Source organism: Coregonus lavaretus (genome assembly GCF_964263955.1).
Source record: "Coregonus lavaretus genome assembly, chromosome: 30".
Lineage (NCBI taxonomy): Eukaryota > Metazoa > Chordata > Actinopteri > Salmoniformes > Salmonidae > Coregonus > Coregonus lavaretus.
In genome coordinates, this window is record NC_140017.1 from 29,946,444 (window position 1) to 29,962,175 (window position 15,732).

Here is a 15,732-nt window from a genome sequence, read left to right on the forward strand (position 1 = left end):
AACTGTTAAATGTATTCTTCATACATAATTGTAATTACAATATTTTTCAAGATCTTCAGTCATAATTACTCTTTGATCTTTATGAATCAATCTATCAAAACATTCCCTACCAGATGGTAAGATGACAAAGATCAGTCAAACTCAAATAACGGCATCACAAGCTTTCACACTTCTTAATTAAAGTCTATAATTCATTGTTGTCTTAATTCCAAACACACTTTCACAGGAAAAGTTTAATGTGAGAAATGTATACTGTTTATTTCATGAAGAATAATAAGCATAAGTCATTCATAGATGAAAGCTTTTTATATTTTAAATGAACACCAGCATTTCACAGTTCCAATTACAGCTTCTAATATTCTAAATCATGTGTGAACCAGATACGAACATCCGTTTAGCACCTGCCATCCAGTGGCATTTTACTTGACGTTAACAACCTATTAATACACATCATGTGTCAAATAAATCACTGCTAAGATGCCATGGGCATATTGATGGAAAATATTTTGTGATTTTATGTAGGCTAAAGAGTATTTAGTAATGTTATGACTGACCAAAGGCCTATAACATGGCACAACACCAATAATCAGAGATGTCATCCTCTTGTCGTTAGATAATTACTCATTAGCTTGGCTGGGAGGCAATAATGTGTGGGTTTGTGCCCTAAGTGCCCTATACCTTTTATACAAAAACAAAGCAGACCTGTCCCCCAGTCTTTCAACTCTTCATAAAAAAACATGAAATAGAAATGCCTACATCTTGTCGTTTTTTCCTCGTATCTTTCCTGGAACAGAACCTCTAATGGCTCTATTTCTGGTCACAGCAGGAGAGGATCCACAGAGGTAAATGAGGGGTAAAATGCATGGCGCAATCTACGCCCAAATCAAAATATGAGTTTGAATAGACAGATTAGATCTTACTCCTCCTCAAATGTAAATCCAATTTCTATCTCTTCAGCTATTCTCAAAGACCAGACAATTATATGACAGTGCTATGATAGAATAAGGCCCATTTTTTAAATCAAGTTATAGTGTTCCCCTACGTAGGTCCATGGAGTTATGTTTGTGTGCGGTGTATTTTAGCACTTCAAAGACAATTCAGTGTGTGAATGAAAACTACAATTTGTTTTACTAGAGTTATATCACATTTAGTGCTCTGAAGGATGTTGTGCGACCACTTTTCAAGCACAGTAAACTAGCCACTGATTGAGGGGCTACTTTATGAACTAGAGTGCAGTAGCCCTGTTGTAGAGAACGAGTATAGATTATTTGGAAGGTGCTCGATTAAAAGGCCACCTTGGAAATGTGGGCGTGGCTCCCCTTTGCTGTATAGAGAATCACTCCATTTCTTCTCAGACGGAAAACCATTTGCCATGAAAACGTACACGAGAGGGTACAGATTTATTTGAAAAGAAGATAAAGGCCATAGTCAATATGAACTCGTGTTCCTGTTTTGAAAGGCCTCAGAGTCAGCGTCAGTGATTCTGTTGACATTTCTCAAAGCTGCAGAAAACATCAAAGTGGATGTATTGGAAAAACAGAATTTATTTGTATTTTCCTTTCATTTCTTTTTTTCCACAGTATGCCCTCAAGAAATGTTAAGTGCGATACTATTTTCTAATGTGCACATTTAAGTCTGAAAAGAGAGACAGGAGCTTGGAGGCTGAAACACCAATGCAGAACATATCAAACTAAAACCCACAGAGAGAGGAAAATTACGGTCTGGAGTCATCATTTATTTACAATATATTAAACTGTAATGCAAAATTATTACTTATAACAAGTGGTCATTTTGTTCAATAACGAAAATAAACATTAACTATTTTGAAAGCTAGTATGAATCAATACAGATATATATATATATATATATATATATATATATATAACATTAATGTGTACAGTCAGCAATGTTATGTTCACTCATTTCTTTGTTTTGCCTGGTGGTTTTATGATGACTCAGGTTTAAGAGTATCATAAAACGACATAAAACAGTTTAAAATTCCTTTTAAAACTCATGTTGACTGCATGGAGCAGGGTTTCCCAAACTCGGTCCTGGTTTTGGTTTTTGCCCTAGCACTACACAGCTGATTCAAATAACCAACTCATCATCAAGCGTTGATTATTTTAATCTGCTGTGTAGTGCTAGGGCAAAAACCAAAACGTGCACCCAGCGGGGGGGCAGGACCGAGTTTGGGAAACCCTGGCATAGAGAACAAGGTGATGTGATAGACGTGTGTCTTTTAAAAATCATGTGTAATACAATCACACCAAACTTCTCCCTTCACGCAGAGTATCAACAAAATCCTTTCAGCCCCACTTGCCATGGACAGATGGATAATACACATTTTGGCAGGTCTGCTCAATTCATTAATGCTAAATCATAAATACTAAAGAGACAGCTGAAGGGTTCAATGTAACACCAAGCAACCGTAAAATAAACCGTAAAAGCATTGGTCTTTAATATCTTCCTGGTTAAACTGCTGCACTGTTATAAAGGGTAGCATTGGTTCAAGACAGAATACTGATGAATCCTACATGACAAATAGGCTTCAGAGACACTGAAAAGGATTTGAATGCATTATATCCAGTTTACAGAGTGGGTGGATTTAACATGCTGATTGAGAACACCCAATCCTCACCATGTGTAATCCAGTATGGTCAGTCAGAAAAAGAAACCACCATAAAGCAGGGTGTTGAATATCATTCCCTTTGGAAAGCAAAGCACATCAAATGGAGAGACAAAATGAGTGAAAAGCATGAGAACAACCACGATGACAGAGAAATAAAACAAGAAGACTCTCACTCCAAAAGCATTTCTGCAAAGTACTTAGTTCAATTCTAGTTGAAATAAAATGAGACAAGGCATTTCATAGGGTACACAACGCTCAAACCTCCTGGAAATTCATTTTCTTGATGGCAGCACTCTCGAAAACAAATTATAATTGTATTTCAAACATCAAAACAAAAACAATAAGAGAAATTCCTAAACTTTCATCAAAAGCTGTATGGTGCTGCAGCTCTCTTCTGTTTTCTTCCTCTGTTAGGAAACATTATTCTCCCGCTAAAACAAGCAGATGAAAGCGTCTTCGTTCGGTGTGTGGCGCAGCGCGGTGCTGCAGCCAGAATCCAAACACAGCTGTGAAGGTGCCAGCTGTAGAGGACCCTACTTATATCAATGGCACTTCTCCCAAAAAGAAACTCTGGGCTTTTTACCAGGACTCAGCGCAAATAAGCAATAACACAGTCGCAACAAAGCTTTTTTGGTACTTATTTCCTCCCTCTTTTTTAAATATATTTTTCTTTCTTGTCCCGATGCAGTGATAAAACACCAGGGAACATAGCTACAGTTCTTTGGCTCAGTTACAACCATGATGATGATAAAATCTAGGAAGAAGGAGACGATGGCTCCAGCCCAGCAGCAGCTGTCCTCATGCAGCCAGCAGAGACAAAAAAGACAAGTCATTATTAAAGGAGGTGCTGTTCAACTGGAGGGGCCAGATCCAAGATGGAGACACACAGTCACATGTGACTGGTGAAATACACTTAGAGTGGGTTGGCACAGTGGAGTGGAGAGTGAGAGAAACCATTAGTGTTGTGTACTGTACACTGACATACTATGGCACCTTTTGTAGACCTTAGCAATGCAAGCTGCTTTGTAATAGTAGAATAATAATGATAGTCATAGTATCATTGCCATGTTGCAGGGTTAGAAGAACAGTAGAGCGGTTGTGTTTGATAACAACACAGTTGGGCCCTCTCAACATGCAGGGTGTGTTGGCTGGTGTGTGTGTGTTAACTATGTTGTCTCAGAGGGCTTGTCTTCGCTGTCACTGTTGTTCAGATAGCTGCCGCGTGTGTATCTGGAGCGGTAGGACCCTCGGGACACACCCCCTTCTGCTTTTTCTTCTTCCTCTTCCTCTTCGTCAGATTTGTCAAAGCAGAACCGTCTTCGGCTAGGAGGACTGGAGGGAGAGAGAAAGAAAGAATCAAAGACAACTCCTGAGGATAGTTGGGACACATTGGGGCACGATCATTACCAAACATTGATCCAATTTTCTTATCCTTTATGTAATGTTAAGACATATTGTGCTTCAACCAACTAAATGTACACAAACACATGCATGGATGCATACTACAGTACCTCTAGTCATAAAACAAAAGTAGGTCAATTTGTATAACATTTTTAGACATTATGGTTCTGGTTTGTGGTTGAATGAATATGCTCTGCGCTGTGGCTTCCTCTCCAAAAACAGAAGAATGGCACACCTACACTGCACTGCACTGCCTGGCTTCACTTCACAAGTGTGGGACAATGAAATACCATTCTGTTTAAACAAAACACCAGTGAACCTTTTATTCACTCTAATGACTTCTAATCTAAAGATAAAATCTTCCTTATGAATCGTCAGTAGAGCATACGCTGAAGTACCCTCTCTCTGTCATTAGATATTCTACCTGCAGCCTACCGCTACTGCATGTTTGAACGTGATTTAACGTTCAAGCCCGCTTAAATTATGCAAACCTAGTGTTAATTACTGTCAATCGTGCATCTTAAAAGAACTTGCTGCTTGTGTAAATCGATGCAGTGGGTCTAATTACGGCCAGAGTTAAGGGGGCAGGAAGGGAAAATCTATGGTGGCCGTCCTAATTGACGACTCCTGGTGTTTTCTTATTTCCGGGGCCATAAATTACGCTGCCGTTTGGGAGGAGAACTAGCGAGCAGCACTATGGCTACACCCACGTGAGCTTGTCTTTTCCTCGGATCTAACCCCCCTGCTGCTAAGCTAATCGGCATTGTAATGCATCCACAACACCTCTCTCTCTCTCTCTCGCTCTCTCTCTCTCAATCTCTCTCTCGCTCTCAATCCCCCCCCCCCCCCTTCTCTCTCTCTCTCACTCACTCACTCACTCACTCACTCACTCACTCACTCACTCACTCACTCACTCACTCACTCACTCACTCACTCACTCACTCACTCACTCACTCACTCACTCTCTCTCTCTGCAATGTCACAATGATTGCCATTGAAGAGATGTCAATTCAAATTGCTTTCTGATGAGCTCTGTGAATTAAGGACCTCAATTAGTATTTAGGGATTGAGAGTGTAAATAGAAAACAAGCCAAGTGAAATTGTACATCTCTACAGTAATGGTGATGCACTGTTGAAGCCCTAACAGGAATAGGTCAAGTAAGTCAAAGTGATGCATCATTCATAACACAACTGACGTGGGATTAGGCTTTCAAAAGGTGACTGGATATTTAGGTTATATTATAAAGGAGGGGGGGGGGGATCCATTGACTCAGCAGGATAGGATTGACTGAGTAACCTCTCTCTGTTGTTAGCACCATCACACCATGCAGTGAACACACTCCTAAACTCCACACCAGGCAACAGGCAGCACCTACTGCCAGCCTCAGTCACTGTCCGGTCTGTACAGATACTTCATCATCACGTTGTCCACTTTCTTCTTCCTATTCTTCTCCTCCTTCTTGTTAGGAGGCTGGGACGCCTCAGCAGGCGTCCCAGCCTCCCTCTCCCCCTCTAGGCCAGGGGCTCTCTTCACGCTGTTGGTGCTTTTGTAGGAGATGGTAGAAGCACCAGAGCTGGAGCCAGACTCTGAGTCAGACTCTGAATCCGAGGATGAAGAAGAAGAGGACTCCTTTTTGGACTTCTTGCCCTTCTTCTTGGAGCTGCCCTTCTTGCTGCGGCGGTCATCATCGGAGCTGTCTGACTCAGAGCTGTGGCTCCTCTTCTTCTTCTTGCCTTTGCTCTTCTTTGCGCTGCGGCTGTGGCTGCGACTGCGGCTGCTCATGCTGCTGGAGGACCTCCTACAATCCATGGCCGACGCTGAGCGTCTCAGACTGCTGGTGCTACGCCTGCTGTCTGCCTCCCGGTCACCTCTCCCCCTGACGCTAAGCACACTCTTCCTGTCGTCCTCTGTGTCCTCCTCTTTCTTCCCTGCCTCGGCCTCCGAGTCTTCCAGGCTGGTGCGTTTGAACTCTATGGGTTTGAAGTTGAGCACCTCGTTGATGGCCTTCTCTAGGTCGGGGTCCAGGTAGTTGCGGTGGCTGACGGTGGCCGGCTTGACGTCCGAGGTGTCAGGGAGCTCATCATCATCTCTGTAGGAGGAGCGGGCGCGTGGCGGGGGCATGGACAGGCTGCGTCCCGTGGAGGAGTGGTGGCTGTAGGCTGAGGAGCGCTCGGTGAAGGCCACGCTGTGACCGTCCTCCATGTCATCAAACTCGCTGAGGTGGCAGCGACGGAAGTCAGATATGCGTGAGTCAGCACGGCTCACGCTGCCAGGGCTCCTGCCCCCAGAACGGCGACCGAGAGAGGGGCTGCGACCGCTTATTCCATATGACTCGTCCATACGGTGTGCAGAGGTGCTGCGGCGGTGGCTCAGGGGACTGGACATACCCAGGCTGATGGTCGACTTGGTGTCGTCCTCTAGGCTCAGGCAACAACGCGTGGTGGCAACAGAGGCCCGGCTGGGGGCCATCGAGGACACGTTGGACTCTTTGTCGAAGTCTCCCCAGCGGCTGTCCATGCCCTTCCTAGCCCTGCTGGTGGCTTCAGTGTAGGCCTGGGAGATAACCGAGCCACGGTCATCATCGTCCCCAGTCTGGGACTTCCTCCAGGAGCTGGAGCTGACTGAGTAGGAGTCATCCTGGGGTGAGGAGCCTTTGGGCTTGGCCTTACGGAAGGAGGTGATAGACTCCTGGGAGTCCTGATCCTTCTTGAGGGAACTGAAGAGGGAGCTGTCGTCCCCTTTACCTCCGATGGAGTCATTGATGTTGGAGCGCTTCCTGTAGCTCAGGGAACTCATCACAGACACCGGCCTGCTCTGATCTACCTCTTTCTCTTTGCCCTCTTTGTTCAACTCTTTCCATTCCTTACCCTCTTTCCACTCTTTCCCTTCCTTTGCGTCTACGTTTACGGCAAAACTAGAGAGAGGAGGGAGGAGTGGCAGGACAGAGAAACGTTGAAGTAGATGGAGGAAGTGGAGGAGGAGGAAGAGAGAGAGAGAAAGAATGATAGATGAATTACAAACTTAAAAAGGAGAGATGAATGATACTTAAAACAGGAATAAGATGAGCAATAGATTGAATTCAGTAGGAAGAAAGTAAAGACAGGTTGATAGAACAATGATTCAAATGAATGTGGGGTAGAGAATGCCTTTTGGATTCACAACTTCAACACAGAAACAAAACAGATATGCAAGATACAAATTTAAGACGTACTGACTCGAGAAATACCCTCAAACAAAATGTGTTGTCTTGTTCTAATCGGTTCCTTTATGCAAAATCAAAGTCTCTGTATTGAACTAGTTTAGTATGGGGGTATTCATTTGAATTTGATGTGTGTAAATGTTACACAGAACTCTAGTCAAGCATCTCATTGTGGTTAAATATGTTGAGTGATAGAGAGCTGGACACACACTTCCTGTGTGTGTTTGCGTCTTAACCAACACACAGAACTGAGATCAAGGAACTGAGCTCTCCTGAAGGAAGGGAGGGTGTCCGTGGGGACACACAGTTAAGAGAAATGTAAAAACTCTAAAAAGTTTTTCAAAGTTATAATAATAATAAAAACACCCCCCCTATGTCTAGCCAAGTGTTCCCTTCCAATTGTTTTATCTGCATTGGGAGCTAGGTGCTAGGCTGGACCACGTAAAATCCTGATGGGGGGGACTGGATACTAAAACCAGTTTGGGCTGCTTTGTAATCAGGGGTAATGTGCGTGTGTGTTTAGCAGTGGTGAAGATAGGACCCAGGGGGATGGAGGAAGTGGTGCCATACTGACCTGGAGCTCTTGAGGCTGCCGTCATCTGAGAGGTTCTTGGTCGAGCCCTTGTTTTTGGACAGCCAGGACTTGACCCCGTCCACACGGTCTTCCACCTCCGAGTCAGATGAGTCTCCCTCACTGTGTGGCGGGGAGGGATAAAACACAACGTCAGTGGGAGAAGAGGGTGGGAGAAGAGAGGAGTAGGTGGGGAAGAGCTGAAAGAGAGTGATGGAGAAAATGTATAAAGAGGAAGATGGAGAGGAGATGGAGGGAGGGGTGAAGTTGAGGAGAGAATGATGGATGGAAAGACAGGCAGAGGGGGAGAGAAGGAGAGAACGATTCTGTAGTATTGGAAGTGTTAGTGAGGCAACCGAGGAGGAACACATATTTTATTTTGGAGCGAAGACAACAGAAAACCACATGCACTAGATCACAGGAGCCCTAGGAAACACACACACAGCCGCACTTGTTGTCACTGTTAGGGGTGTTATCACTGTGGCCCTGTGGTTAGCTGGCAATGGGGCACAAAGAGGGCTCAATTCCAATCACTCTGATCCAAAGCCACTCCAGTTAAGGCGGAGCACAAGGAGAGAGACCAGGAATGGGATAAAGTGGAAAGTGAAGAGAGTAAAGCACAAAATGGAGGGATTTTCACTTTCCTCTCTCTCACTTATCTATTCCCTCCACAGCCCCCAAAAATTGCGGTTGAGCTCTTGACAAAATGATTTGGTGCACAGCTTGGGTGCTGAGCTGTTTTTTCTCTAAATTATCATTACGGCATCGACAGCCTACTGCGAAGCGTGAGGAGAAATGGAGGGTTGTCAGAAATTTGACACAGTTGAAAAGAACATGACACTCATTAAGTGCTGTCAGAGCCCAATGCTCATGTGGTGCTGCGAAATTAAGCTGTTACAGCTTAATAATAAAACTGAGACATCGATTGGGGGGTGGTTCAAAATCTCCACATATGCTTTTAAAAACGTGTTATCTTGCTGTGGAGTAGAGAGAGAAAATATATTTTTCAGCACTTAATCCACAGCACAAGACCCACCAGCACATACAGTAGCTACAATTAAAATCGTTAAGAGGCAGAGATACAAAAGCCTCCCCTGATCGCAGAAGAAACTATTTAATTATGGGTTTTGTCATAATTAGCCCGCTCTGTTTTAAACTGTACAATAACTTCAAATACTAGGCACTAAGATGGCAGTGTTTAGAAGGGAAAGAGAAGGCGAAGGTCGGGAGTCGAGATAAAAGCATTTCTCTAGGAGGGAAGCTGTAATTCACTTTGCAGGCCATGCCTGGCCTATTAGACAATGTGGGGACCGTCAGTGAGAATTGTTATTGTGACAGAGTGAGCGGCTGGCTTTGGCACAGAGGCCTTGTCAATAAGGGATAAACAAAGAGAAAAAGGAGCTAACGTTAGCTAACCAGAGCAGAGAAAAAGGAGCTAACGTTAGCTAACCAGAGCAGAGAAAAAGGAGCTAACGTTAGCTAACCAGAGCAGAGAAAAAGGAGCTAACGTTAGCTAACCAGAGCAGAGAAAAAGGAGCTAACGTTAGCTAACCAGAGCAGAGAAAAAGGAGCTAACGTTAGCTAACCAGAGCAGAGAAAAAGGAGCTAACGTTAGCTAACCAGAGCAGACAATTCCACGGCTGTTTACTCATCTCTCCTCAGAGATAAAAAATAAATACAAATTGGGGTCTTTGTTGGGCTTTGCGAGTCGACACCTCCCCAGCCTCTTAAGATTAGTCTTTTATCCGTTCACTTATCTGGCAACATACTGCTTTGAAGAACTATCGCTGCCCCAGGAATACTAAGAGCACTGATGTTGCTTTGAAGAAAGAAAATAAGGAAAACCTAAATTGTTTTTGAACAATCTTTTTTGGGGAAGGCTGGTATTTTTTTATCTTGACACTGATGACATCGCTTGCGTTCCCCGGGGCAAAATTACAGTAGCTGTTATTATGCAAAATCAATGTCGAAACCCTCCGTTTAAAATAGTCCAAAATACATTCCTTCAAGGAGCGAATTTTCTTAAGCACTCATTTTTTATTCATTTATACAGGTACAATCCTGTTGAGATTAAAATATTTTTGGAGGGTGAGGGAGACCTGTCCTCTACTTGAAGTATGTGCATCTCTTTCCCCTTGTGCATTTTGTCCAAGGAGGAGCCAGTGGGTAAATGGAGGTGATGCATTCAGATCACAGAGGCTTTCCCTCCCCTGGGCCGGGGCTGGGCCCAAAACAAAACCGACGGGACGACGGGCCCTTTGTAATCGAGCGTTTCACACATGGTGTCACACACGATTTATTTCCTTGACCACCATACCATAAATTAAGCCGTGCCGAGAGCCTAGGGGAGGCAAACAAACACAGAGTGTGGAGGGAGACATTAATTGTCTGTGACAATCTTCCTCCATTGGTTGTACATCTCTGTTACACACTATTACATTCATCATTAGCTCCTATGGATCCTCTTCTGCTCCCTCTGCACTGCTCCTCCTTGGTGTCCCTGGGTCTTACAAGCGTCTGTGTTGATGCTCAGAACATTTGGGCTTTTATTAGGCAGCTCAGCCTAGACAGCAGCTCCCTATGGGGGTTAAACACAGCCAGGCATACACATCTGTTCAAAACCTATTGAGACACATATGCTAGGAGAATGTCTGTGATCTCCAATACCAGATTAAAAGGGGAGATTGTGACGCAGGTTTTTTTTTTTTTTAAGCGAGAGAGAAATTACACGTTTTCAAAGAAACCTCTATGACTTTCTTTCATCCATCATTTATACTGAACAAAAATATAAATGCAACATGCCACAATTTCAGAGATTTCACTGAGTTACAGTTCATAGAAGGAAATCAGTCAATTGAAATAAATAAATTAGGCCCTAATCTATGGATTTCACTTGACTGGGCAGGGGCGCAGCCATGGGTGGGCCTGGGAGGGCATACAGTGCATTCAGAAAGTATTCAGACCCCTTGACTTCTTCCACATTTTGTTACGTTACAGCCTTATTCTAAAATTGATTAAAATTGTTTTTCCCCCTCATCAATCTACACACAATACCCCATAATGACAACGCAAAAACAGGTTTTTAGACATTTTTGCAAATGTATTGCAAATAAAAAAGGAAATATTATATTTACATAAGTATTCAGACCCTTTACTCTGTACTTTGTTGAAGCACCTTTGGCAGCGATTAAAGCATCGAGTCTTCTTGGATATGACGCTACAAGCTTGGCACACCTGTATTTGGGGAGTTTCTCCCATTCTTCTCTGCAGATCCTCTCATGCTCTGTCAGGTTGGATGGGGATCTTCGCTGCACCGCTATTTTCAGGTCTCTCCAGAGATGTTCGATCGGGTTCAAGTCCAGGCTCTGGCTGGGCCACTCAAGGACATTCAGAGACTTGTCCCGAAGCCACTCCTGCGTTGTCTTGGCTGTGTGCTTAGGGTCTTTGTCCTGTTGGAAGGTTAACCTTTGCCCCAGTCTGAGGTCCTGAGCGCTCTGAAGCAGGTTTTCACCAAGGATCTTCTCTGTACTTTGCTCTGTTCATCTTTCCCTCGATCCTGACTAGTCTCCCAGTCCCTGCCGTTGAAAAACATCCCCACACCATGCTTCACCGTAGGGATGGTGCCAGGTTTCCTCTAGACGTGACGCTTGGCATTCAGGCCAAAGAGTTCAATCTTGGTTTCATTAGACCAGAGATCTTGTTTCTCATGGTCTGAGAGTCCTTTAGGTGCCTTTTGGCAAACTCTGAGCGGGCTATGCCTTTTACTGAGGAGTGGCTTCCGTCTGGCCACTCTACCATAAAGGTCTGATTGGTGGAGTGCTGCAGAGATGGTTGTCCTTCTGGAAGGTTCTCCCATCTCCACAGAGGAACTCTGGAGCTCTTTCAGAGTGAAAATCGAGTTCTTGGTCACCTCCCTGACCAAGGCCCTTCTCCCCCGATTGCTCAGTTTGGCTGGGCGGCCAGCTCTAGGAAGAGTCTTGGTGGTTCTAAACTTCTTTCATTTAAGAATGATGGAGGCCACTGTGTTCTTGGGGACCTTCAATGCTGCAGAAATGTTTTGGTACCCTTCCCCAGATCTGTGCCTTGACACAATCCTGTCTCGGAGCTCTACGGACAATTCCTTCGACCTCATGGCTTGGTGTTTGCTCTGACATGCACTGTCAACTGTGGGACCTTATATAGACAGGTGTGTGCCCTTCCAAATCATGTCCAATAAATTGAATTTACTACAGTTGGACTCCAATCAAGTTGTAGAAACATCTCAAGGATGATCAATGGAAACAGGATGCACCCGAGCTCAATTTCGAGTCTCATGGCAAAGGGTCTGAATACTTATGTAAATAAGGTATCTGTTTTTTATTTTTAATACATTTGCAATGTCTAAAAACCTGTTTTTGATTTGTCATTATGGGGTATTGGGTGTAGATTTATGAGGATTTTCTTTTTATTTAATCAATTTTAGAATAAGGCTGTAATGTAACAAAATGTGGAAAGGTCAAGCGGTCTGAATACTTTCCGAATGCACTGTAACTATAGAGGTATCATTCTGGATCATTAAGGGATTGTTTCTCAGAGTGGGTAAAGTTGTTCCTGACATAGGGAATAGAGGTCTCTAGTTTGACTATGTATTTACGCACCAGTCTGTAGTACGTATCCACAGCTGGGTCAATTGGCCCAGGTGGGACGAACATAGATGGAGGTCTGAACATATGTGTGTAAAGAGGGGTTGCAATCTCTAAAAAAAAAAGTTTCAGTTGCAATGTGCGTATGAATTTGTAGAGATCCACCTGCATATTGAAGGCATATGTGCTAGTTGGCACAAAATATAATCCTTTAGACAATACAGAGACCTGAGGTGCAGTAAGACTCTTACTTGATATATTCACCACTGGGAGCATGTTGTCCTGTTGCCGGGAAGGTCTCCAGACGCTTTTCTGTATAGATCCATGGCGTCCCCCTAAAAAAGTGTGAGTGTGAGCCTGAGGGGGAGGGGCCATGTGCAGTAGCCACTGGTGTTTCCTATTCACTTGAGCATGTGTAATCAGTAGAGGAGCCACGAACCGTGACCTTCTTCTTGTAAGTCCTAAGATTGTATTGGGTATTGGGGCGACGGTTGGGGTTCAGCCAGTAGTAGACTGCGTTGTTCTCGTAATCCTCAATATCCCTTTGGTATTTGTGGAACTTGGCTGCTTTAAGGTCCTTTTATTGTGTTGTGTCTGGAGTCGAACTCTCCAGCGGAGGGTATGTCCTTGACGGAGGTGATTATAGTATCCAATTCGGCCTTGGTGGTTATGATTTCCTTGTTTGTAGTGTCGATGAGTAATATCATCAAATCAAGAGAACATTTGTTTAGGATGGCGCACCATCGGTTGTTAAAGTCCTTGTTCTCTGTAAAGATAGCAGGTGTCTTTTGAATGCGCAATCCTCTTGGGACTCTTTTGTTTGCGGCAATATTCCGAAAGCGTACCTGCATGTAATTCTAGGCCTGCAACTTTCTTTTTTAGTTTTTCAACTGTCTGCCAGTCAATAGTCAATCAATAGTCTCCAATTATTCCTATGTATTGTGTACATGCCCATCCAACAAAACATTGTTATCAAATCAGTAGCTATTATTGCCATATTACTATTACTGCCTAGTACTGAAAAACAAAGGACATGGTTATTAGGATTCAATAAAAACCCTGGAAAGAACAGTTGGGGTCTCCCATCCAATTACTGCCTAAAAACATGAACTTCCTAACACCGTATTCTCTACTGTAATGCACCAGTGTTGTACAAGCCCATCATTAAAGGTAGACTCAGCGAAATGATGTTGCCACGAGCAGCACCACAGATATTGAAATGAGCGAGATGCAAGACTTCGTTCTCAGACAGTCACATACAGTAGCTGTGCATGTGCACAGGTTCGCTTCATGCTGTTCACAGTGTGGCATCCACGGGACCAAAACAGCTGAGAAGTTTAGCCTCACGCTTCAATGCTCTTAGTTGTTGTGGAAAGTGACCCACTATGCTGTTTACTTTCTGCATCTACGTCATATCACTGAGTCTACCTTTAACATTCAGAACCCATTCTGCTTTAACAAAAAGCAGCACTTTACAATACTGCTTAACAAGGGTTTAACAGCAGAAACGACAGTGACTGCTGTAAGGGAACATGGCCATGAGACTGGAATGGCCCAGACCCAGAGGTTAACACTGCGTGTGAGCCACTTGCCAGACGAGCAGAGAGCTTTTTGTAAGACATTTGAGGGTTCTGCATTATATAGTGAGTGTAAAAGATTGATGAGGAACACACCCCTCGTCTTTCCTTCGTCAGAGGCAGACAGTCACATCTCACATCCACCCCAGAGCAAGGCTCTGAAATATTCAGTAGGCCCTGAGAGCGGGCGGGCGGCCGCTGGGCAAAGAACGCTGTTCAAACAAGGCACAGCGGTGTCCAACAGAACTCCCGGAGGACACGCTGGGACAGCAAACACATGGGGAGAAAGGGAGTATGGTTCTCACTGGAAAGGTAGGGGTCCAAGAACCCAGCCCTAGTGGACACCACATGACACTTACCCAGCGATGGATGCTTACTACACCAGTTAGATATTATATGTTACATCTGTTACCCTCAGTTGAAGGTGTTACTGGATGAATAACCACACGGACACTCTGGGGAAGGGGTTGTTTCAGGCTTGGTTTAGAAAAGCATGTTGTTAATGGCATTCATGCAGTTCAGCATGTGGCGTCATGCAGTGAAGAGTGTAGCAAATTAGGCTATGGGGGAATAGCTGAGCCCTGGAATAATGATGCAGTATCACTGAGCTTGTTCGTTGAATGGTATCCCATAGTTAAGTCCTTATGAAGTGACATATGGACTACGCCATAAGTCATAAACTTGAACTTATATGAGATGGCTTGACCATTGACAATAGATTTGCTGCTTGATATTGCATCTTTTCCAGTGAAGGGCAACAGACTATTCCAAAAGAGCATTTAAAACAATGTCAAACAACACAAGCTCCAGTTCCTCACGTTTTGTTCCTTCTTTTCTGATACTTTGTCACCATGTCTTGTAAACTGGTCATGATGAAGGATGACAGACAGAGACACAAAGAAACAAAGAATACAAACACAAAACAAACAGAAAAGAAAAGTGAGACCGGAAGTAGGTAGGTACAGTCCAAGTAAACCAAAAGAACATGATGAATAGGCTAATGCTTGAAGGATCTAAATCCTAAATCATTGTGGATATCATGGCTGATGTGGTGGTGATGATGATGATGATGATGATGATGACCATAGAGATCCTATTCAATTACTATTATTCTAATTCCTAATTCTATGATATGACCCTGTGGTTCTATTAAATATATTTCCTCCCAGTGGGAGATATTTAACCACTGCATATGGCTGGGTTACAGACTCAGCACACCACATCCTCCTGATCCCCATCCTGTTACCGTGTGGAGAAGAAAGAGTCCACAGTATACTCAAACCTGACTCACAGAGCTATTTACTGCTGAGAGGCAGAGAGGGGGAGAGGAAAGAAAGGCCTTCTCCCCGGGACTGCACTCATAAACAAACAAATAAACAAACAAGGCTCAGCAGGAGCAGAGAGCGAGTACATAAATAAGGAACGGGAGGAGACAGAACTCTATTTCACTGACATAGCTTTAGCTAGCTGCCTATCTCATCGAATAAAGGAAACAGAGTTTTTCTTTTCTTTTTTAAGGCCTGAAAATTAAGCCCAGCAGTTTTCAGGGCATAAATCTTTCAGAGTGTGTGAATAAGAAATGACGGAGTCAGGGGAGAGTTCTCTCTGATTGCTTTATCCAAGGCCTCTTTCAATGGAACATTCATCCTGACTGAGTCACTCTCTCTCTCCATCTCTCTCTCTCTCTTCCTACCACCTCTGCTGCTGAGTTTATCTACAGTTTAACTGTGTA

The 15,732-nt window shown here is 43.9% G+C and overlaps 1 protein-coding gene across 1 annotated transcript in view; it reads right to left on the minus strand.

The window, feature by feature from the left end:
• Nucleotides 1–5,414: 5,414 nt before the first annotated feature.
• The window catches only part of LOC311106195 (unconventional myosin-XVIIIa-like), a gene marked incomplete at its 3' end in the record, with an annotated part of 152,707 nt that continues 142,389 nt past the window's right edge, over nucleotides 5,415–15,732 (minus strand). Inside the window, exons 36-38 of the mRNA XM_084148507.1 lie at nucleotides 14,819–14,863; nucleotides 7,805–7,924; nucleotides 5,415–6,945 (exon numbers count right to left, since the gene is read on the minus strand). Of these exons, the coding sequence (XP_084004633.1) occupies nucleotides 5,415–6,945; nucleotides 7,805–7,924; nucleotides 14,819–14,863 (1,696 nt within the window). The remainder of the gene's footprint in view (nucleotides 6,946–7,804; nucleotides 7,925–14,818; nucleotides 14,864–15,732) is intronic.